The 25,190-nt window shown below is 35.9% G+C and overlaps 1 protein-coding gene across 2 annotated transcripts in view; it reads left to right on the forward strand.

Annotated features, from left to right (window-relative positions):
- Positions 1 to 15,708: 15,708 nt before the first annotated feature.
- The window catches only part of POU6F2 (POU class 6 homeobox 2), a 491,407-nt gene continuing 481,925 nt past the window's right edge, over positions 15,709 to 25,190 (forward strand). The window contains exon 1 of one of the 2 annotated variants that reach the window (XM_054687489.2): positions 15,709 to 15,845. In XM_054687489.2, coding sequence (XP_054543464.1) covers positions 15,741 to 15,845 — 105 coding nt within the window. In that variant the 5' untranslated portion in view covers positions 15,709 to 15,740. Of the gene's footprint in view, positions 15,846 to 16,558; positions 16,645 to 25,190 lie in introns of those variants that run through there. The other variant, XM_016957297.4, reaches the window with a different exon arrangement.

The following is a 25,190-nucleotide window of genomic DNA, read 5'->3' on the forward strand; positions in this document are numbered from 1 at the left end:
ATATATTTAATTTAATATATTTAATTTGATGTCATCAAATTAAATATATTTTGTTTATATTTTTAATATAATATATAAAAATATAACATATTATAATATATATAATAATATATAATAAATATATTTTGTTTATATTTTTATACAACAGCATTTTAAAGTTGTTTTCAAATTCACAGGCATAAGGTGTTATAAAGTGTTATGATTCTTGCATCTCTGACACTCTTCACATTTTTATCCCCGATATTATTTGTGCTTTCTCATTTTTTACATTATCATTATTGCCCAATATTGTCTATTTTATTAGTTTTGTCAAGACAACTAAGCAGCTCTTATATGCCAGGAGAGGGACATCTCTTCCTTAGAGAATAATTATAACTAATTATATATATAATAGTGATTATATTATATAATATTATATATAAAATAGTGATTATATTATATATAATATTAAAAGAATGATAGAAGAGAAAATTACTATTTGGCAAGCACCACAGTCATAAATTAAAGACAAGAATTAACTAATGCTAAAATCAAATGGATAAAAGTATAACAATAGAGTACTTGAATAGTCTTAGAGTCTCTCCCACAAGATAATTTTTAATTACAAGATAAAAATAGTAATTTTACATTAGAGAAACCTGGCAATTATCATTTTAACTGAGTAATTAAAATCAACATCACCAGTAATGAAATGTGTTGACATAATGTACTTGCCATTATGATCCCCTGAGAAAAGCATATTTTGTTTGTGGAATTTTTGCCAAAAATATATAACTAAACTGAGATATAAGAAATGTTAAATAAATTCAAATTGAGAAACATTTTACAATATAACCAATCAGTACTTTTCATAATTGTCAGGTTTATGAAAGACAAAGAATGACAAATGTTTCAGGTTGGAGAATGCCAAGGAAACGTAACAGTTAAATCAGATGTGGAATTCTGGGGCTAGAAATAAAAACAAGAATGAGACAATTGGCAAAGTTCCAATAATGCCTATAGGTAATAGTATTGTATCCATGTTAATTTCGAAGACAGACATGGTGGCCTGTACCTGTAATTCCAGCTACTTGGGAGGCTGAGGTGGGAGGATTGCTTTGGGGTGACTTTGAGATCAGCCTGAGCAACATAGTGCAACTGTCTCTAAAAAAATGATTTTTAAAAATCAGCTGGGCATGGTAGTGCATGCCTGTAGTCCCAGCAACTCAGGAGGCTGATGGGGGAGGATTGCTTGAACGCAGAAATTCCAGGCTGCAGTGAGCTATGATCACACCACTGTACTTTCAGCCTGGAGGACGGAATGAGACCCTGTCTCTAAATCTAAAAAAATAATAAATGAGATAAAAAGTTAGTTTTGTGGTTGCAATAATTATACTATAGTTATGTAAGATGTTAACATTAGGTGAAGCAGGTGAAGGATGCAGGGAAACTGTGATATTTTTGCAACCTTTCTGTGAGTCTGAAATTATTTCAAATAAAAACTTAAAAACACTCAAACCAAGTTATTTGATTTTGTTTCTCCCTTATGTCTGTCATTATCTTTATTATTTCCTTCCTTTTACTTTCTTTTGGTTTACTCTCTTCTTTCGTTTTCTTTTTGTTGTTGTTGTTGTTGTTTATAACTTCATCAGTTGGATATTTAGCTTATAATTTTTAATTATTTTGTTATTTCCTATAAATGCATTTGTGTTAGTTATCTATTGTTAGATAACAAATTACCCCAAACTTTATGGCTGAAAACGACATTTGGTAACCTCCCAGTTTCTGATTGTCAGGAATCTGGGCTCAGTTTAGCTGGTTTCTCAAGTTTTGTGGCTCTAAAAACCTGCAATCTGTGCCAGCCAGGGTTGCAGGCATCTCAAGTCTTGACAGGGGAAGGATCCACTTCTACACTCACTCATATGGTAATTGGGAGATTTCGGTTCTTCATGGGTTGTTGGAGTGAGGGCCTCAGCTTCTTGCTGGGTCTTTGTTGGAGGCTGTGCTCAATTCCTTACCACAGGGGCCTCTACATTGGGCAGCTCACCTCCTGGCAGCTTCAACAGAGTGGGCAAGGAAGAAGAGTTCGAGAGAGTACATGCAGGGTGGAAGTCAACATCTTTTATACCTTGGCCTCGGTGACATCTCATTATGTGCACCATATTCTATTAATTACAAAGAGGCCATCAGGTCCAGCTCACACTCAAGTGGAAGAGATTATGCAAGGACCCAAATATAAGGAGGTGGAATTCTGGGAAATCATTTTAGAAGTTGCTTACCATAATATTTAAGGTTATAAACGTTGACCTCTAAGCAATTTATATTAGTTGCATTTCACACATTGATCTTTCTCATGGTTAATGATCTCACTGTTAATTTTCAAACATTTTATAATTTCCAAAATAATTTTATCTTTGATTCATTCATACGTTATTTGATTTGTTTTAAATTTTCCAATATATGTTTATTTCTACTGTCAAACTTTCTGCTTTATGCTTACAATGCACTCCTTTCATTTTTTTTCCTTTCTTGCCTTCTATTAAATTATACTTTATTTCCTTTTATCTCTCTATTGACTCAAGAAGTTATACTATTTATTAGTGATTACCCATAAAAATGTAACATGCATACTAGATTTCTGGAGATTATTAATATTTAAACCTTCCTTCTGAATAATAAAAGACCTTTAAATATTTTAACCCCAATCTCCATCCCTCTCATTTTACAAATTGTTGTTATTTAGTTATTAATTCCACCTTAGTTTTATACCTCATTAATGATATCTTACTTTCTCCCTCCTCCAGCCCCTGCTTATTTAGATTTATAGACATATTTGTTAATAATATTGTTTCAGTTTAGGTTTTTAAAAATTGTTTTCTTTTGTTTTACTTATATTGGTTCTTGTATCCTTCAGTCTGGGTTCAACTTTCTTTTTCCTGAAGTACACCCTTTAGTAGCCCTTTCAGCAAGGCTTCTCATGTATTGGACATATGTTAGACCTCTTTTGCTATGCTCCATCTTTCTTAAACTCTTTATGTAATTTCCACCCCTCTGTCTCCTTGAGCTATTCTGGTTAAAGAGTCTGAGGCTTATCTTTCAGTTCACCCACCTCTCTGCACTTCACTTTCTTTGCATAAACCCTGCTATTTAGTGATACATTGAGTTTTTATTTTAGTTATATTTTTTATTACTAAAGGATCTATTTGATTCTTTGACATTGTTCTTTTTCACTGGCTTTCTTCTTTCTTTAAGGTTTAGTACCATTTTTCATTTGTTTAATTATCATTATTATCATACTCCTTTTACAATCTTTTTAAAATCTAAAAATGTGAAGATTCTGTTTATTGTTTCTGATGACTATTCTCGTTGGCAAATTATTTTATCATATTTTTTTAATTATAAGCTCTGAGAATTCCATAGGGCAAAAATTGCAATAGTTTGCATTTGCTTCTGTCAGATGCCCCAGTAAATCCTGAACTTGGATCAATTTTCATCATACAGTGTAATTGCAATGTAAACAAACAAAAAAGTAAATTCATACTTAAAACATATACTAGGAGTAGGTTTGGGTTCCAATCAATTGAGTATATGAGCAGTATAAAGGGACTTGATTCCAATTTATATCTATGAGGACCTGGAAGCCTCCATTCCTGTCTGTGCTGGGCATTAAAATCCCAGCCTCTCTTCATTACAGATTCCTAAAATCCCATCCCCAGTGTTTTTGTATTAACTTGAGTGCTTACTTTGTTGGCTTTTCTTTAAAAAAAAAAAAATTATGTTTCCCAAACATTCACCTTTCAAATCAGACCAGGTTTGCCTTTAATATGTATTGTCAAATAATGTTATATTCCATGTGATCATACTTTTCTATGGAGTTTGAAGTGGAAACCAGCTGTCAGAATTACCTATTCAATGAAAGACCCACACATTTGCTGGGACTGGTGCTTCTCCCTTTGGCAAAAGCAACTGCACAGGTACCCCCAAGTTTTTCAGATTCTGACACCTAACTGTATCTGTTAGGCACCAAAGCACCTTGTTTATCCTCAAACCCTATAAGATCATTTGTGTTTACATAAATAATAACCTTCACAATAGGAAAGAGCTCTGTCCTGAAACACAGCTCCATAAATTGTGGGCTGGACCAAATATGCAGAAAAGCATATAGAGGAAAAGGATTCATAGATTTAAAAGATTATATGGCCAGGCGCGGCATATCACGCCTGTAATCCTAGCACTTTGGGAGGCAGAAGCAGGCGGATTATGAGGTCAGGAGTTCGAGACCAGCCTGACCAATATGGTGAAACCCCGTCTCTACTGAAAATACAAAAACTAGACATGTGTGGTGGTGTGCACCTGTAATCCCAACTACTCAGGAGGCTGAGGCAGGAGAATCGCTTCAACCTGGGAGGCGGAAGTTGCAGTGAGCCGAGATGGTGCCATTGCACTCCAGCCTGAGAGACAGAGTGAGACTCTGTCTCGAAAAAAAAAAAAAGAAGAAAGAAAGAATGATTATATAATAGATGTTAAATATGTATAGAACAGAAAGAAGTTTCAAATAATACATATTTTAAATAAATGGAACAAAAAATACTCAAAGATGGAAAATGTAGCCTTCCAACAAATGAAACTTATCACAATGATTTTTATCTTGTTTTTGACTGATAAATAAGTAAAACCAAGAATGATGTTTCATTTTATGAACGATTAGATTTGTAATTCTAAGTTAAAACAAGCAAATAATCATATTAATTTTATCTTGAAATTAATTATTAATCATAGGAGAAAAGAGATACCAGAGATAGAAGTACAAAATAAAGAAGTCAAGGAAAATCTGTACTCTTACATTTTGAATTGGAAATATCAGTGTGAACTTGTGGTTTTTCCTTCCTTAAAATTTTTTTTTCTGGCTTTGACCACTGAAATGACATATTATCAGTGGTTCTAAATACCATTTTTCTCTAAAAAGAACCTAGGACTGGTATAGGAAATGAGCAGAAAGATTCTGGAACATCTTGTTGGCACAAAGAGCAAGGAAGTTATCAGAGGCTAATGGGATCATGTCAAAGTACACAAGCCAGCTTGATGGGCTCCCGTGGCAAAAGATGTGACAATCTGAGCATCAATGAGAATAATGATTGCAATTGTTTAAAACTCACTGAAAATATAAAAATCTATGAGTTATTAGTGATATTAAAAAAAGAATAAAAAAGAAATAAGACATAACTCATTGTTACAATATTGGAGGTTGCTAGGGCACAAACTCATTACTGTGAAAATTGATAATGAAAGGAAAAGAACTGAGCATTTATTCTGCCTTTGCAAGCACAAACTGTGTTTCACAGGAACAAATATCCTTAGTGAGTGGGTTTTCCTGTACAAAAATCGCTAATAAATGCAGAAGGAATTATGAAAAGTCACCATTTTGTAACTTATAAAAAAAATCACTTCAGACAGTGGTCATCAATGGGCTGTAAAACTATTAGATGAAATGTCAAGGGAAATGTTTGCAATGAAGAAACAGGTTGTCAGCGCCTGAACCCCGAACATTCTTACCTCTGTAAGTGAGAACACCAGGCTTCATGTGCTTCCTAAAGTAATGCAGTGGGAAAGTAAGGCATTACTTGAGATGAAATTTAAGCAAGCCTCTAGATCTAACTTCCAGTCTACAGAAATACAGGAGACAGAGAAACAAGTTAAATCGTACTAAGAGAAAACCATCAGCAAAAGTCAGAACACGGAGTGAACTTAGTCTCTTCAATATTTAAAGCATAAAAAACTAAATGAAGTGGGGATTTTTAATATTACTTTATAAGAAACAAGAGATATAGCCTGGGCATAGTGGCTCATGCCTGTAATCCCAGCACTCTGGGAGGCCAAGGTGAGAGGATCACTTGAGCCAGGAGTTCGAGACCAGCCTGGCCAACATGGTGAAACTTCGTCCCTATTAAAAAATAAATACAAAAATTAGCCGGGCATGATGGTAGGCACCTGTAGTCCTAGCTACTCAGGAGGCTGAGCTGGGAGGATTGCTTGAACCCAGGAGGTGGAGGCTGCACTGAGCCAAGATCGTGTCACTGTGCCGAGATTGTGCAACTGCACTCCAGCCTGGGGGACAGAGTGAGACCCTGTCAACAAAACAAAACAAAACAAAACACACACACACAAACAAGAAACAAAAGGTATAAGAAAATATAAACAATGAACCTTATTTAAATCTTAATTCAACCAAACAAACAGAAAAAGACATTTTGGATAATATATCAACTTTGAGAGTTTTAATGTGGAATGAATATTATGATACTGAATATTTGATGATATTAAAATTATTAAATGATTGCTAATATTAAGTAATAATAATTATTAATTTTTATAATGGTCTGTGGTCATGTAAGAAAATGTCCTTTATGTTTTGAAATTCATATTGAAATGTTTAGTGGTAAAAGAACATGACATCTGAGATTTATTAAAGAACAGCAGCCAGGAAAGCTAGTGGGGGTAATAAAAAAACAAGTATGATAGTGTGAATGTGGTTGAGGTTGGATGGTAATTATGCAGAGGTTCATTATATTCTCTACTTTTGTGTGTTTTTGGAACACTTCCTAACAAAAAATAACAAGAGAATGATTTATCTCATGGTAAAGTCACCAAATTTCAAAAATAAAGACTAAAACTTTTCAGATATTTTAGCATGTGAAGCAGTTTACCTGCAAAAGACTTTTCCTCTGAAACATGAAATGGCAGGAGATCATGAAGAAATGGCAGGAGATCATGAAGAAATGTCCACAAAGTTGAAGGAAACCTCATGTAACCCCCAAATACTTTACATAATCAGGAATAGCTCTATAGGTAAGGCAACAGAGAACACACTTTTAAATATACAGTAATTCTGAAACTGTAATAGCCTTAAACTCTTATTTGAAAACATAATCCTGCCTAATTGAAGATTAATCAGAATCAGGAATCCATGAATGGGGAATTTATGTTATTGAACTGCACAAAAACTGCTAATAAATGCATGGACAGCCTGTGTCCATTTAACCCTAGAATAATTCTAAATAATTGTGCTAATAATTTTTATAAAACAAAACATAATTTTTAAAATGAATGATAGAAAAGGCTAATATTCTCTCATATCTCCCTATTTTCCTGTATAGTATTTATTACAACTAATAATTTATATATTTATTTGCAGGCTTATTTGTTTAAGATCTGATTCCATCATGAGACTACAAGCTTGTTGACAGCAGAGACCATGTTTTTAAAAATGTGCTTAATCTTCATCACAGAATGGACTCAACATTTAAAGCTGCATTTAGACTAACCCCTATTTGTTAAGTGTGATTTTTGTGTCTTAAGGTACATTCTTGTTATCATCAGATTAATCTTCCCCTTCACTATGGGCCCGGATGAATGCCAATCTTTTTCAGTCCTGTTATTGCACTCTCTCGTCAGCATCCCTTCTTCGGATGAATCCCACCATGTCTGGCTCCTTAGTGTCCCTACCAACAGCATCCATAAATTTGAATGCATTCACTAATGCTATAAGTGAAACAAAACAAGGACTCTTCAGTATTTTATTTCTGTTCTTATCATCTCTATTTGTCATGAGGGCTTCAAATTTGTATATGCTGAAGTACGCACAACTACATAGCCATGTCTCTACCAAGATGGCCACCCATTTTTAAATGTTGTTTTATAATTTATAATCTTCTTTCTAATTTAAGAACACCGTGCTTCAAAATTCGGCACTATTGTTTAAACTTCAAATTATATATATTATATTCTGGAGAAAAAAAGAAGGAAAGTAGAAGAAGAAGGGAATTATGATGTGTACGGATCTACTGTTATTTCATGCGCTGTAATCAGTATTCATGAACATTTTCTCTTAATACTCAAAACAACTACCAGGTCATCAACCACCAGGTCAACCTATCCTTTGAGATTTAGTTAAAACTAACTAAAAACTCTTTTATTGTGCCTCTTGCATGGATTTGCAAAATGTCTGTGAATTCTCAGGGGTTGTCGTAGTAGACTTTCTTTCCACCCAGCATTCATTCTCCCTTTCCTAAAAGCCCCTGAACACTGCTTGTAGATTCATGTATTTCCAAGGGTCCTGCATCTGCCTCCAGCTCCTGCAGTATATTACACCGTGGAAGCTAAGCCATCCAGTGTATTCTATCCCCTTGAACACAGACCGGGAGGGTTAGGGGTGTGACCTAATCTGGTCTAAACAAAGAGAATCTTTGGATTTTGTCTGGATATTTGAAATAAAGGGCTCTCTCCTGTTTTAGATGGTATGGGTTGTGGTATGGTATAAGGCCTGGAGTTGCTGCAGCCTTTCACTACCACGAGGGGAGCCAAAACCAATGGATAGATTGAAACAGAGCAAAGGGATTCATGGAGAGATGTAGCTAGAACTCTATTTACATTATTATTATTACCATTATTATTATTATTTAAAGAGACAGGGACTTGCTCTGTCATCCAGGCTGAGTGTAGTGGCACAATTGTAGCTCACTGCAGCCTCTAACTCCTGGGCTCAAGTGAAGTGATCTTCTTGTGTTAGCCTCCCAAGCAGCTAGGACTACAGGTGTGCACCACCATGCCTGGCTATTTTTATTTTTATTTTTTGATAGAGACAGCATTCATTAGATGTTAAAAAAACCTCTAGATCAAGCCAGACCTGAGGCCCACTAACCTCTGCACTTTTTAGTTTTGTGAGCCAGGAAATTCCCTTTGTTGTCCAAGTAAGGCTGAGTTTGGTTTTGCATTCCTTGCATGATAACAGATACTATTTTATATTGTGTCACTTCTTCAGACTTCGCCAAATATTTGAACACATTACATCTCATTTTCCATAACTCTTCTCTCAGTTTGTTACTGTTGACCCAGATGTGGGATTCAGCCTTCCTTTCCCCGAAAAAATGTCCCTCACACAAGAATTTACATGTGTAGCCGATTTTGCTGAAGGTTTGGGATTCAAAGGGTATGTACAATGCAGGGAAAAATAAACAACAGTAATATATTCAATTAACATTATATATTAGCTATTCCCAGTTGTGAGACTCTCACTGCCCTCATGGGACATGGTGGGGAATTTCTCATCCACTCCTGCACGCTCAGGCTCCAGCTGCCTGGTCTGTCTTGCTTTTCCTCCTCCTCCTCCTTCTTTGTTCTCCTTGACCCATAATTTTATTTCATCTAGCTACGTCGTTATTACTTTGTCTTCTTCTACCTTCCCTTTGGACCTGCCTGGCTAAGCTGTGTATCAGATATTTTCTTGAAGAAATAAAATTCCCTTTGCAAGATGATAATCTTGAATGCCATGGCTAGGTAATTAAACAATTAATATAAACTCTGTTCTCTTTAACGAATATCTTTTTTTTGCCTAGTGCTTCAACTATAGTTTTACAGTGAAATGAATGCTTAAAAATTATATATTTTAATCTTCTATGTTCTGTATAGATCTGTTTTCCAACTAACGTGGGGATTTGGTAATTACAAAATATTGTAACTGGAAGGGCATTAAAAATCCAACACCTTCATTCAGGTCCGATAGGAGTGGGTGGTAGAGATGGGAGTAGAACCAGACAGCCTTTAATTCATTTGCCTCTACTTTGTGGTATGTGATAGGGACATTTGATTTACTGGGACATAGGTTTGATGTTGATCATAGATGAGTATCCTTTAAAAAACCTTTAAAAACTTCAACAAAGTGATTTTTTTCCAACTTCCATCCAGGAGGTGTTGCATATCTCAGCTGACTCTCATATAAAATTATTGTTTTGGACATTCATCTCTAAGAACCTTTGCATTTATAATATTCAATATAATATTGCCCTCAGTGTCCTCATCTATAAAATCAGGATAAAGAACACATACTTTCTAGGGCCAGGGTGAGGATTAAATGTGTTAGTATAAGGGAAGTGCTTAGAACAGTTGCATGGCAAATTGTAAATACTCTAGGATGTCTGCAACTCTCGAACTTTTTAGTCTTAGAGTTTCTTTACACTATTACAGAATTATTTAAGACCTCAAAAAGCCTTTGTGTTGTGGGTTATGTTTACTAATATTTACTATATTAGAAATTAAAACCAATAAATTAAAAGTTTACTTACTGATTTATTTTAAATAGCTACATAACATAAATAATTTGTTTTACGAAAAAAATTATGTTTACCACAAACAAAATATCTAGTAAAAAGAGTGGCTTTGTTTTAGATTTTTGCAAATCTCTAGTAAGTGTCTGACTTACTAGAAGATGATTGGAGTCTCATGTCTGCTTCTGCATTCAATCTGCTATGAAATTACATATCATGAAGCTTTGGGAAACGCTACTGTATGCTCTTCAGAAAATGAGAGTGAAAAAGGAAAAAATCTCATTTTAGTGTTATTTTGAAAAAGTTTTGTCCTTCCAGACCCCCTGAAAGGGCCTCATGAACCCTCAAGAGTACTCAAACTACATCTTGGGATCCTCTTCTATGTTTTCCATAATTATTATTGCTGTTATTGTTATTGATGATGATGATGATTACAAAGAAATCCAGAATAGATGTAGATATGGGTTTTCCAATATAAGAGCTGCAAGTTTTGAAGTTCTCTTGATGAATTTGGTTCTGTACAGTCATCCATTTAAAAACGTTTGTCTTTAAAATGGTGGAACTAGGTCTATGTGTCGTGAATCTATCAATATAAGGAATAAAAGGACAGTGGTATTTAGCTTTTTCAGGCATGTGAAGCTATAACCATGAAATAGAAAAAGTCCTCTAGTGTACTGTGGCTGTAAGGAAACAGAATGTGTGTCTCCACCATTGTGGAGAATTTTCATGAGAAGTTACGTGTTAACATTTGGGCTCAGACACAGAAACTACCCAAAGTACAGTAAAACCCAGGAGCATTTCAATGCCTTTTTCCAAGCATATTCAAGCAGAAGAAATATATTCTAGAAGATCTAGAAATGCATAACTATAGCCAAAACATTTCATGAAGAGGGCAAATGGAAATTAAGGAACTGGCTCCATGTGTTGGCTTTTTCTATTTTTATCCTGGGTAAAGTCCCCTGGTAGAAAGGATAACGAAGTTGGAGGTCTGATAATGCATTAGTATATTCACAGGTCTTCCTTGCCCAGAGTCAACAGGCTCTTGAACTTCTCAGCTGCTCATTTTAAAGGCAATATCTTGTCACTGTTTCTCAGGGGAAAACCAGTGCTCCCAAATTATGTTGTAGAAGAAAACTGTAAATCATAGGTCATCACGACTAACGGTGCCTTGGCTCAGCAAAGTCAAGCCCCTCTCAACTCTGTAGTCCCTGGGCTTGATGTGTGAGGTTTCCTCCCTTCTCCCCTTCTCTTTTAAAAATAATCAATCTGTTTTGGGTATTTTTCCTGTCCTCAACTTCCCTAGAAATATGAAAATAACAACAACAAAAGACCCCAGGGTATAGATCAGTTACACTGGTCAATGTCCTGTGGAATTAAGAGACCCCTAATGTTGCTTAAGGAAACTGATGGTGATTAAAAAGACCATTCCAGAGAAATGCTCTACAAAACTTGAAAGTAGACAAAAATGTAGTGTTGTGGGGGTGAAAATAGAAAAAGCAATGGATCATTCCAGAGGCTGATGGCAGCATATGAAATTCTAGGAAAAACTGACTTTGAAAAGAAGGGCAGAAGCAAAGCTAACTGAAGAAGGGAAAGGGCAGTCAATGAGGAGTCTTCATTGGGTATGTTGATTCTTGTCCCCCCGTCATCTGATTCCCATGTCAGCCTCAAAAATCACATGATGACACAGCTATGTGGTGAGTCATGCTGTAGAGAGTGCTCTGCCATGATGCTTAATGTAGGAAGAAGACTGGAGTCTAGTAAACTAGGGGTGGGAGATTTAAAATGAAAAATAAAACGAGTCAGAGGAATGGTAAGTTAGTCTTTTAAAAACCAGGAAAGGTATGTACGCAAAAGCAAGAAGTAACAGAGAAATGAAAAAAAAAAAAAAAGAGTAAAACCGTAAACAAAAAAGCAAACAACTACAACAAAAAGAACAGGTCTCAACAGAGAGAAAGGCATGTCATATCGATTTGTATTACATCTACATGTTATGATAGCGTAAGTAGAAATATACTAAGTCTAGTAAGAGTGTCTTGATGACTTTTTGAACCATCTGTTCACTTTTTTTTTTTTTTTTTTTTGCTTTTGGTCCTTGGATTAAAGAAGCCTCCAGGTATGTTAGCTCTTCTTATCCCTAAACATTGCAAAACATTCATCAAAACAAACGAAGACAGAGATGACCAACTTCTGCACTTTATCTTGATTCCCAGTCCTCCATTTATCTATCAGTGTCCTTTGTGGTTTAAGCAATCAAGGACATCGCTATCCTGAGAAGCTAGGGACTGGGATTTTGGGCAATGGTGGGACCTCTTTTGGTTTGACTTACGGTGACCTTTTGCCATCACTGCTGCCTTGCCTACAAGAGCATCTTGGAAAAGGACATATCTAGCTGCTTTGCGATCCAGGAGGGGGCTTTAGAGGGCCAGAAAATGCACAATATTATGGAAATTTGATGGGAGGTAAGAAAACAGAGAGATGATGGTAATGGTGAACATTTCACTCAAGGAGTCTCCTTTCCTAAATGCTACTGTGGGAATGGGAATCAACATTAGTTGGCATACCCCCATTCTCTCCCATTTGTTTTCCGTTTATCAAACCTTAGAAGTGTCTGCCACCCACACTGATGGAGAAACAGATGGTTTGCTCATGCTGTTCCCCTTGCCCTGAACAGGATCTGCCCTCTGTTTATATCACAACCCAAATCTTTTCACCATCTGCATAGAGGCTTCCTCCCTTCCCCAGGAGAATTAATCTTTCCTGCCCTCCATAGACCTCCCATATGGGAAAATAACTAACACTTGCTGGGCACTTACACAGTATAGCTCAATAAGCTTTCACAAAACATTATCTCCCCAAATCCTTACACTACCCTTGAGGGATTATTATCACTGGTATAAGACACGAAATCCATGACTCAGAGAAATGGCACTTTCTCAAGGCCACACTCTCTGAGAGGTCAGGGAAGGAGTCCATCCCAACCCGAGCCCGTGCATTATGGTGCCTAAAAAGTGTCAGCATGTTCCACCAGCTAGCATCAAACAATTCCCCCAGATAAATCTTTTAACCATTTGGTTTATTTTTATTATGTTTCTAAAGCAATCTGTGCTGTTTTGCGCTAACACCAATACAGTACTTGGCACCTAGTACAGGTTCCATAAATATGTGTGGAAGAGTGGGTGCTTCATGTATGATAGTCACTATTGTGAATGTTACTTGACTCTGTGGTTTCATATGAAGGGGCTCCAGTTTTGGATTCAGAGCAGGTTCAAATCATATTCCTATTAATCATGAGTTGTTACCTTTTTTTTTTTTTGAGCCTCATCTGCAAAATGGGAATAACCATCTCTGCCTCACTGAGTTGTTATTTCACATGTAACGTACTGTGAAGTGTCTGACACAGTGCCTGGCTCAGCCTCCCATCAATGCTGGCTAGTAATAATTATAATTCATATAGGCCAGATGGTCATGTAAACAACTGGAATATAAGCAAAGAGTGTTGTCCCTACGCCAATCGGAACCACCATAATTTGTGGGACAGAGCTTCAAAGGAGGTCTTCGGCCTCATACTGCAGCTTGGCCAGCCTCTCCCACCCACCTCCACCCACACCCCCAGCCCCCAGCCCCATAGGAAGGCGCTTAAGAAGCTTAGATCCCAGGGGAAGTTGAGCCTCCGATCGGGTGGCAGCGCGTGGGGAACCCAGGCTGCACTACAGAGGACGCGGGACGCCAAAACCACCCCCGGGCTCACGCCATCCGCGCACCGGCTCTGCTGCCTAAGTCCGAGGACGCAGGCGGAGGGCGCGGGGCTCCCGGGCGCCCAGGAGGGCGGTGCCGCCGGGGTGCGCCCCAGGCTTGGCTGCAAGCCCCCCAAGAATTAGAAAGCGGGGGCGGCTGTTCAGCGGCTGCTGCGGCCTGGGACTGCAGCTCGCCCCTCCTCCGCAACTTCCCACTGGTCCCGTCACCTGGCTTTCTGTCTAGTGTCCGCCCAGGCGGGGTCCCAAGAAGGCGATGCCAGGAGCAGTCGCGCCCCCTGCCCTCTGTGAGCCCGCAGGTTTCGGGCAAGTTTGGCTCAGTCCTTGTCGATGCTCCAGGCTCGGCTTCCCTGGCCTCCCCTTCCCTGGCCAAAGGAGATGATGGGACGCCTGAGGTTCTGATCTGGGATAACTGCAGAAACCCCCGGGTAGGACTTCAGCGCAGACGGGACATTTAATGATGTTGAGAAGGGCCTTTCCTCAGTTAGCCCTCAGCTCCCAGGAGGGCTACCCAGTTGGTGCACGGTCTCATTTTATTTGGGGATGCTGATTTAACTGTGTGTGTGTCTGTGTCTGTGTGTGTGTGTTTGTGTGTGTGTGCGCGCGCGCGCGCTTCGGCCCTTCATTCTTTGCTCCTAAAGATTTCTTTAACAATGTTGAAAATTGTTTTGTTTTGTTTTTTTCTTACTTGAAGTTCCTTTTGATTAATTTTCAAGCAGTGGATATTATGCAATAATATACATAATAGTATATATTCTGTATTAAATATTTCTCATTGCTCCCCGACCTGTCATCAGTTTAGAGCCTTGAAAAAAATCTCCATTTTAATATTAACACAAGGTTTTCCCATAAATTTGTTTTGAAAAGTTAGGGAGAGTATACTAACTAATGAACTTCAGTTAAAAAGTGGGCAAATGCGAATGTTCTTCACTGCCACAAAGCCACCAAGTTAACGGATGGTGTTTATGGGTTTGGGTTTTTGGAGAGCAACTTTACAATACCTGTAGGATTGTCTTGAAAGTCAGGTTCCGATCTTTAGCCTAAGAAGGTTAAAAAGCTGGTAAGTTATATTCTTGTCACCCTTAACAATAACTGACCCATAATGCATTAGCAATCTGTCCCTAGATTGTGAGGAATCAGATAGTTAAAATTAAATTTAGAAAGTTAAAATACTTGTCATCACATTAAAAACATATTACATCAGTTTAGACGAGCTGCAAGTAAATCATCCCCTTACCTTTCAGAAGATAAAAAGTTTAGTGACTACTATTTACACACTTTGAATATTTTATATTAGAGTGGTCATCATCATTTACACGGATTATTTTCTATGTCCACTTCCAATTCACAAATATCAGGGTGTTTGTTATGTAGCAGTTAACATTTCAAGCTTCTCTGAAAAGGCGTCCTTATATAAAACAACAGAGATAACTGCATATTATCAAAAGGTCATTTAGAGATTTTAAAAATAAAATCATTAGGGACCCCTTAAGAAAAGTAGAGCAATGAACTGTAATTTTAAAAATGTATATAATAGCACGAAAATCAAAGTCTTAATGGACACTCATTTGAGATAGTTCATTTTGTTTTTGTTTTGTTTTAAACATAGATTTCTAGAGCATTAAAAACAATCCTCATAGGTTTGTTAAACCTTTAGCGGAAGATTACAGCCCATGTTTTTGTCTTTGGTGAATAGCTGTTTGTCTCACTTTATTTACTTGGTATTGGATATTTGTCAATGTCATTTCATATCTACAGAAAATTCTTACGCTCTGTGGAGGTAGTGAATGTGTGTGTGCGTGTCTGCCGGAGGTCACATGACGGTTTCATCCTATTTGGTGGAGCAGCTTGACTTTTTTTCCCCTTGCTTTTGGTGATGGTTGTGAGTGCAGAAGTTGATTGACAGATGCATGCCAGAAACCCCCATTCTCCTTTTCAAAGACAACATATGATGGATTGCGATCTCTCAGCGCAGCAGGACACGGGGACCATGCAAGCTGTAATTGGTCAGGTATGGAGTCAGCCATTTCTCAACTCCCCTTTTTTCCACAAGGGTCTCACCATATGATTCACATAATTCATATTTACAGTACCATCTTTCTATCTGTATCTTCAGCTACCTGCCAGTGTAGTGCTGAAAGTGCGAAAGGCAAAAGGCACCCATTAAATCTGACCAGGGAAACCTCGGCTTAAAACTTCAATGCGATCCTTTTAAACAAAAACTAAAACAACAACAAAAACACTGAAGAATAAATCTAATTTATAATTTGGTCTGAATGTTTCTTAAAAATCTATTTTAGAAATTTGCTTTCTTTTTGGATTTTGATCTCTGAAAGAAAGAAAGTGCGAGAAGAGAATCAAGTGTGGTTTCCTAGGTAGTAGTTAAAATTTTTCTAATGCTGTTCAATATTTTTATTTTGACTGTGTTCTCTCCTTCTCTCTTTCTCTCCCTCTCTCCCTTTCTCCATATGGGAAATATAAATATATAAATACATGTGCCTTGACTTCTAACCCAGATAATGTGTGATTGAGCCCGGTAAATGTAGTAGTAGTCTTGGCTGCTGCAGAGGGGCAGGCTGCAAATTAAACACTGTCACAATCTGAAAGGTCCAGGTGGTCTGCTCGCGCTTCCTAATGCAATCCAGCACAGCAGCTTTAATAAACAGCTCTATTTAGTGCCTCCTCCTTGTATCTTGGGAGGTGAGCTGGTCTGGGGCTGCTGTGATGAAATGCCAGAAGAATATCTCTCAGAGGCCTCACAAGCTGATTTTTAGAGCTTTCCTGCTCTGTCGTCTTTGTCTTCCAAATGGGTCAGTGAGTCTTGCTCTTTCTGTTTGGTGCTTTCTGTGAAGTCAGTAGTTTATGTTTGTGTTAAAATGTTTGCGTTGTAAGCTAAATCAGAAGACAAAAAGGATCACTGTATTTTCATTTGCCTTCAGATAACTAAAGTGGTGGAAGGAAGGATAGTACCCTGCTGCAAAGGGAGGGTGATTTTTCTGACTATGATGGGGGTGGGGTAAGGAAAAAGGAAATATACATGGTTTCTTTTCTTTTTTGTAATGTATTTTTGACTAAATTTTTCTAAGTTATCTATGTTTACTTATGGATTGTTAACTCATAAACCAGACTATGGTCACGAATATTTATAAACTCCTAAAAGTTTTTTTTTGTACACTCTCCAATCAAGACAAGCTGGCAAGGCAATGACATAAAATTTGTTTGCTTTATGTTAATAGCATGGTGGAAAATATATCATCTTATTCTGTTTTCAACAAAATTATAGAAAAGCACTTCAGGGTTCTGAAAGCACATGGTTTATTAATACCAGCATGCTTGCTTCATAATGTATTTTTAGATGGAAAATGTCAAATACATAATACCATGTTTTCACAGGCTCACACTGTTTTAAAAGAAGTAGATATTTGCTTCGACAGAGAAATATTTTTTAAAACTTTCAAGTTAATTTTTGTTCTATAGGCATATATAAAGTGAAGTCTCTAGGCAGGAGAAAATATATAAACTGATTTTATATACTCTTAATACCTGTTTCAATGTAAGTATTCACTGACGAGCAAATATATCAAATATAGCTAAAATAATTGTGGTGTAGGGAATGAAATAAATATCTGTTACAATAGATGACTTTTGCATATTGAAATAAAACTTGAGCCCCTGATCACTGCCTTGTCCTGTTTAATAAAACTTTTCTTAGGTTGCAGGTCCTGTCTTCTGTATGGCATAGTTATGGTTCTTAATACCGTGCAAAATTACTGTACTTCAATCTCTAATAAGAATAGGATTTCCTTTTTCTATATATTTCTGGTGAAAAATCAGGAAAGTCACTTGTAGTTTGTTATTCAGTATTGTTTATTGGAAATCAATTGTAAAGGCATATACTTTTTAAAGGCTCAGGTATATACTTAAAAAAATGAATCAGGACATATTTTTACAGATAGTAGGCTTAACTTCTAATTTGTCAGGATTTAAAATTAGTTATTATTACATAGCTCTGTATTTTGTATGTACTCTTTAGTATAAGTTTTAAAGGTTCCACATGTCTAAGAACTCTACAGGTTAATGACTTCTTATGAATACATTGTAAATAGTTGCATCAAAGTAGTCACATGCTTTCTGAAGGTGTTATTTCTCATAATTTGTTAAAAACGCCTCAAAATGCCAAGTCAGTAAATTACAAAAGCAATTGTGCTGAAGGTTGTAAACATTTCTGTGCTAAAATTTACAAACTAGAATGCTTATTTTTTATTTGAAATTGAAACAGTAAGTATTTAAAAGGAAAGAAGAATAGAATATTGTCCTATATGTATACCATAAAAGTCAGAAAGTCTATATTGAAACCATATCTAGAAATATAAAAAAGAAAGGTGGTATACATATTTGAAGTGGATTCATTTTAATAGTTACAGCACAGATAAGTGTATTTACTCAAATGATTACTTCTAACAATAGGGAAAAGAATGTGAAAATAATTTTTATTGCTCTGCTGTCACTCAAAACCAGAAAGGGCTGGTTTATTTTTTAGCTCTTGTCTTAAATATCATCTTATATCTACTCAGCAGGTGTGAACAAGCCCATTTAATAATGCAAATGTTTGTGTTTGTTTCTGCTCAAATACGTTTTGGAATAATTATTATTTTTGTCTTTTTTTTTTTCCTGTTCTGAGTGCTGTTCCTAGATGGCTTTGGGTTGGAGGAGCAAATAACCAGTTTTCAGTCAGAATATTGAAAGATTCCCATGAAGTATGAGCTTTAGGTTTTTTCATTCACTCCTAGGATGAAATATCCACAGTTGCTTCCACTGTAGGGAAGAGTAGACTTTTCTGTTTCTGGCCATGATCCAGCTCAGGACACAGCGCTGGCTTCACAGAGTAGAAATTGCTCATATATGCCTTTCCCCTAGGATTTCTCCTCCCCCAAGCAAGCAATTAAGCAGTCTAGTACTTGGAAGAACAAACTCCCTGCCTAGTATATCAAGATGAAGAAACTTGGTTCATTCACACAATTTTTGGAAATCAAATCAGATTTCTGATAGCAATTACCTGTAGTTAGCTTCCTAACCCCTTGAAGGTAGGATGGATTGTTATTCATGGGATGATTTTCAATTCAATTCAATTACACAGTTAATCAGTTTCTGATCGTTGGTTTGATTATCATTTAGAAATGAAGACTTGCATTTCCATCTCTTATGGCCATGTTTAGTACTTCGTTTCTTTTTTTTGCAGACCTGAGCTTGTGAGTGACAGATTAGTTCATCAGTACTGCGGACCTCCTGTTTTTGTTTTTTCTCATCTCATACAGTCGGGTCACTGTGTCCAATACTCCTTCTGGCACTGCTGTCCCCAGAGGACCTAGGCAGCCCACCATCCTGATGCACAGGCCTGAGGGTCCCTGTTGGCTTCACGTCTATAGACTGACTTTTGCAAATATTGCAGAACAGAGGATATTAAATTAGTTGTTAATAAAAACAACAGATGAACCAAATTAGATGAAAATATTTATCAAGTATATCTAAGAGTTTGCTGGGAGTGAGAGAGAGACAGCTGGATAAAGTGATCATGGATGCACTTCCAGTTGACATTGCTAAAGTACTAGTAGAAGAGAGAAGAGACCACACATTCTATATTTTAATAGCATTAGAAGTGCAATAAAAAGCTGTTTACAATTTCCCTTACTGGTACAATGGGTCTTTTATTTTTCAAAGTACATTTCAACCATGTGAAGTGTTGTAAAGTTGTACATCAGAAAACTAATGCAAATGTCTCAGACAGTGCTCAGTATGTGTGCATGCATTTGGCTTAACAGTATCTCCATGTATGTTTTCTTATATGGAGATTTTAAAACACACAAATATTTCACCGTTATAGCATCAAAACAATTAATTTTACATGGAGGTTTGTTTATACCATCCCTTGTTCCAAAAAGTATTTAATGTAGATTTAATAATAATTTGCTTACCTAAAATATGCTCAAATTGATGTGTGATGCAAGTGGTCTGGGGAGAGGGGACATTGGCTCTCATAACACACCTGAAGATTGCCCTCTGTCAATTTAGACTGATATTCGTGCCTTATATATAAAAATGAAACACTGGGGCTAACCTAACCCTGTTTTACTCATGTGAAGCATAATTCCCATATACTCTTAAAAAAAGTCATTTTTGTGGGTGTGAATGCCTGTATTTTTGAAACTGACAGATTGCTTCAACAAATTTATGTATTTTGGGAGTGTGAAATTATTACTGCTTTAATTTTATTGAGAATACTTTTTCCCCAAGGTATTATGGATGAATGGTATACTAGAAAAAACACAGATTAATTAAGGATTATTCTTTCTTATACATACTGGTGCTAGTATTCTTTTGGTAAGTTCCGGACTGACCAAAATTGAATTTGTACTATGTATTGTTTATTGACCTAAAAAACTTAATATTTCATTCATACTTATAGGAAAGTCTTATGTTAACATTTTACATTTTACCAGATGGACTTAATTTTTATTATGTTTAGAATTTTTAAAAATTAAAGCAGACATTTAAATGATAAAGTCAATTTTGTCCATTTAAGTAAAATTTATCAATATAGTAATACTACTATACAATAATGTTAATACTAAACAACAATTAGATGAACTTGGGTCTTGAAACTAAATTTTCTTTTCTATCTCTAAGGTCAATTAATGAAACTCTCTGTACCATTCAATTATCATTTTCAATGCTTAAGAACTTAAAATTTTTTTATTCTTACCTCTAACATATGCAGAGAGGTGGCTGCAACTTTTAGAATACAAATGCTTACAAAATAAATTTGCATGTAATAAGTTTCCTGCGTGTAAAATCTATAATATTTGTTTCAGAGGTCAGTGAAGGATGTTTCTTCATTGACCTTTTCTTTGCTATGTAAACTGCATATTACCAGTTTCAAGTATTTTTCTCTTTATTGCTTACAAAAATTGGAATATAATTAACATGTCTGCAAATACTGAAAAACTTCACTTTGCAATTGCATTGTGATATTGTACAAGCTGTTACTCTTTTCTAACGCTTGATTGAGTAGAAAATAAAGTTGTGACATAAAGCGCAAACATGAAAGGATCAGACTTGAAGAAACAATGTGCAAAAAGATAAATATTGACTTTAATTTGAACGCTAAAAGAAAATCCAAATTACACAACTTCTAAATTAATTTGTAATTTATGGCCAAATCTTTACTTGGGAGATAATAGCTGCTCTATATATAATCTCAAACCTGGATTTATGTTCTTTTTCCCTTCCCTCCCTCCCTACATCCCTTTCTTCCTTTCTGCTTTTGTTCCTGCCTCCCTCCTTTTTTTTCTGTAGGTGAAATGTGTATCCAATAAAGTAAATTACCAACTCAAGTTTGCTCTGTTAGCCTATGTAAATTGCTCTGTTGAGCCATATTGTCTTAAACTGATCCAAAATTGTAATCAACATTTGTACCAGTTTTGCTTTTTACACATTTCTTCTGCATCTCAATTTGAAGAAGCGGTTGTGAGTGAAACACTATCACTACATTTCAGTAAAGATTTATTTTTCTTTTTATTATTTTCTTGTTCTTCCCAGTTCCACAATGTGAGCCATTTATGGTGAATATTGCTTAATTTTTACTGGAAAAATTCCTTCCTGGTTTTCTGTATGCTTGTGTTATTTTTCCACACCCCACTTATAAATGATCATATTATTGTTATTTCAGGGATAGCACTTCTCATAAATGTAAAACCATTGTATGTAAGTAACAGCAAAATAATTGAAAACATCTTTGATTATTTACATTAAAGGAAATTCTCTAGGTTTTAAAACACTTGTTTTTCAGGTTGGCTGGTCTTCAGAAAATAGCTTTTTGTTTTATCAGTAGCTTTAAAACCCCCATGGTATGAAAGATTCTTTCTTCAAAAGACAGACATTAGCTGTTGATACTTGGCACTGATTCTAGGTGAAATGCAACCCTATTCCTTTCAACAGCACTTTTTTAATTATAAGACAAAAAAAATTGAAGATCAACTGAGTATTCTCACTTTCACCTATTTTCAGCCTTCCCCTGACCCAGAAGGTACATTTTTCCCATGGGAAAAAGTACCCACATAATTTCCAGCACTTCCCTAGTCCTAGGGTCAAAGATGCAAATAAACGTGTTGACACCTTTAATGAAAAGGATATAGTCGCTCAAAAGTATTGCTCTGACATTTTGTTCTCCTTCTTCACTGCCATTTCTCCATCAGCTTTTCTTCTCTTTTCCACTGTGAACCAGAGTCAGTTTGATGAGTAATAAGTGAAAAGCGAAATCTTTGTGGGCTTCCCAGGCAGGAAAGGGCACTGGAAAGAGAGACAAGACCTCGAGCAAAACAAAGCAAAAAGGCAGCAGAAAACTCACCAATATACTTCCTTCTTTAGTTTATATTTCTAAGTTATTTTGTAAGCTTACCTCATCTCACCTAGCAATTCAAATCACACACAAAAAATACAGTGAAATAATACGTTAGCACAGGAAAACTAGAATTAAAAAACAAAATCTAAGAAAAGGCCTCACAGTGCTTGTGCTGTACACAAATTTCAATATTAAGGAAAACTTTTATTTAAATCTTTAGAGCTTTTTACAAGAGGTTAGCCAGTGCTCCGATGCTGTGAAATAGTACTTATTATTTCTGGAGTTTAATATGATGTTGACCCTGCATATTTTATGACTTTGGTTTTTGATGAATAATTTAAAACTATTTTTAGAAGAAAATATTTATCTCTAACACCTAAAAACTTAGAGAAACAGGTATATTTTTAAAAGAATACATACATGTTAAATGGTGTTTTTAGCATTGATCAGAACTCAGGCAAATTCCTGTTCAAAAGAACAAAGTACAACATTTATAGGGAGCTTAGTTTTCAGTGCAGAATTCATATACAGATTTTTTTAAAGGAAGCAGGTTTTTGTTGAGAGTAAAAGGTAAATATTGTACCAAGACAGAAGCAAGGATACCAGAAGCCGTAATTGATACTGAGGAAATATGAGAAAAGTAGATATTTCTTAATTCTTCAGTTCTTTTCCTCCAAATTGGAAGGGCAGAATGGGCAAGAATGGAGCTGGACACACAATAGTAGGGACTATGGCATGCCAAACTTGCTTCAGACACAGCTAGTTAATTTTGTAAGTCTTAAATAATACTAGAAAACAAGCCTCTTTCAACCTTTTCTCCAAAAGGTTGAGAGTTAGGACAAATGTAAAATGCTGCTTAATGGGCACAAATAAAACAAGAACATCAAACTCATTTCACTTAGTGTCAGTCCTGATGATTCATCATTATGGTCAGGGCGAACTCTGGTCTTTGGGCCGAAACAATTTTATCCATTAAAAAAAAATCCAGAATGTTCCAGCTTGAATCTTATATCCTTAGGGTTACAATATTGAATTCCGAATCGGGAAACTTAATCTTGCAGCCAGATTTGACAAGATGCTGGTTGAATGGTGGGCAGAAGTGATGATTGTGGGATGAAATGCCCTAGGTCAGAATTTGAGAAAAATAAGAGATTTTGTGAAAGTTTGGCTGTGATATAAGAATGCCAAGTTTGAAAATTTCTCTCTGTTCATATCAGCAGATGGTGTTCCAGGGTCTTAAAAGTAAATCTCTGCTGTATTCATTTTCTCTGTTTCAATATTTCTTGAACAAAGTGAGTCTTTACACATTCTTAGGTGCATTTCTTGGTGTATTTCTAGAACTGCTAATACAAGAGGTGTTTGTAGTAATATTCAGAAGGTTTCTGGGAACAAAGGCTAATATGGCTCAAATCCCAAACAGTCCTACATTGTTCCTAGGTAATATATTAATCCTCAATTCAAGAACTAAAGTTGTGATTTCTTTTCTGAAAACTTTTTTCATTTGTAAACAAACCTATATCTAGATTTCTAGTGATGAAAGAATTTAGAGTAAAAATGAAAATGAGGCAGTCTAGCAATCTAATTCATTAACACACATGCACACTCACAGACATACTTTAAACATTTTGGGAATACTTGACTATTTAACCTCTAATAATCTAAAAATACTTTGTCTCTGTTTTCAATCTTAGTACCTGAAAAAATTATGACAGATGTTTACTTAAAATACTCCTCTCAACTTGGTTGAGAATGGAAAAATACTTTGCAACTTTTTTGTTTTTGTTTTGAGATGAGGTCTTGCCATGTTGCTGAGGCTGGCTGTGAACTCCTGGGCTCAAGAGACCCTCCCACCTCAGCCTCCTGAGTAGTACTTTGCAGCTGTTAAACATCAAGTTTGTGGTAAGAATTCGAGTACATAGTCGATCGGAAAACTGCAAACGTATGAATATTGCGGTTATTTCCTTCCAAAAACAGGGGGGCTCTTTGGTTTGCAATGTACTGCCATTTGTACTAGTGCTGAAACCTATCAACTGCAATTGCTTTCTCCCTTTCTACCTTTATTTATCAAATAGAATTTAAACAGCTAGTTCAGGCAGAGAGTGGAACATCTGAGTAAAAGTGACAGTACATGAACACAATTCTTATATGCACGTGATTGAAGTGAGTTAGTTACATGGTAGACTCCTATGAGTATTTTTGAATTTTTTACTAAAAAATTATAACAGTAATGTCTGCATATGGCAAACCATTGCAATAGCACAGAATAATATAAAGTGGAAAGTAAAGTATCCTGATTCCACTCGCCACAAATAACCACTGTTAACTATTTCTTATATATCCTTCCAGAGATTTTCTATGCATGTATATGCAATCCTTACACAACCCAAGTAGAACTATACTATACATAGAGTTCTGCAACTTACTTTTACATATAAAAAATATTTTGAACCTCTTCTCATGTGACTATGAATAGATCTGCATCCTTCTCTGTAGTACTCCCTTTTATGGATATACAGTGATTTATTTAACCAGTTCTCTCTTGATCTAGCTTTTAAAAATAAGTTAGTCTCTGCAATCAGTCTAACAAGTAGAGAAGTTTCATTTCTCTTAACATAAAAGATTTCAGAATTTTCCAAATAGGATTTGTTTGAGCAGAAGAACTCATAAATAGTGTCTCCTGAGAGAAGGTTAAGTGTAATGTTAAAAGTGAAGAGTAGCTTTATGCCACAGGAAAAGATACTTATCATCTATATATTGAATACTCAAACCAATTAAAATAGCAATAAAGATCACAATATTTTATTTAGTAACAAAGAGGTAAGAATGACAGAGAATGGCGTAAGGAGCTGGTTCTCAGTCAGAAACACTGTGACTTGAAAACCTTTACGTTTGCTCCAAGCCACCAAACTCAACTGAACAAAATGCTTGTTATTTTCTTTCATGAGCATCAATGCTGTT

Source organism: Pan troglodytes, chromosome 6 (genome assembly GCF_028858775.2).
Source record: "Pan troglodytes isolate AG18354 chromosome 6, NHGRI_mPanTro3-v2.0_pri, whole genome shotgun sequence".
Taxonomy (NCBI): Eukaryota; Metazoa; Chordata; class Mammalia; order Primates; family Hominidae; genus Pan; species Pan troglodytes.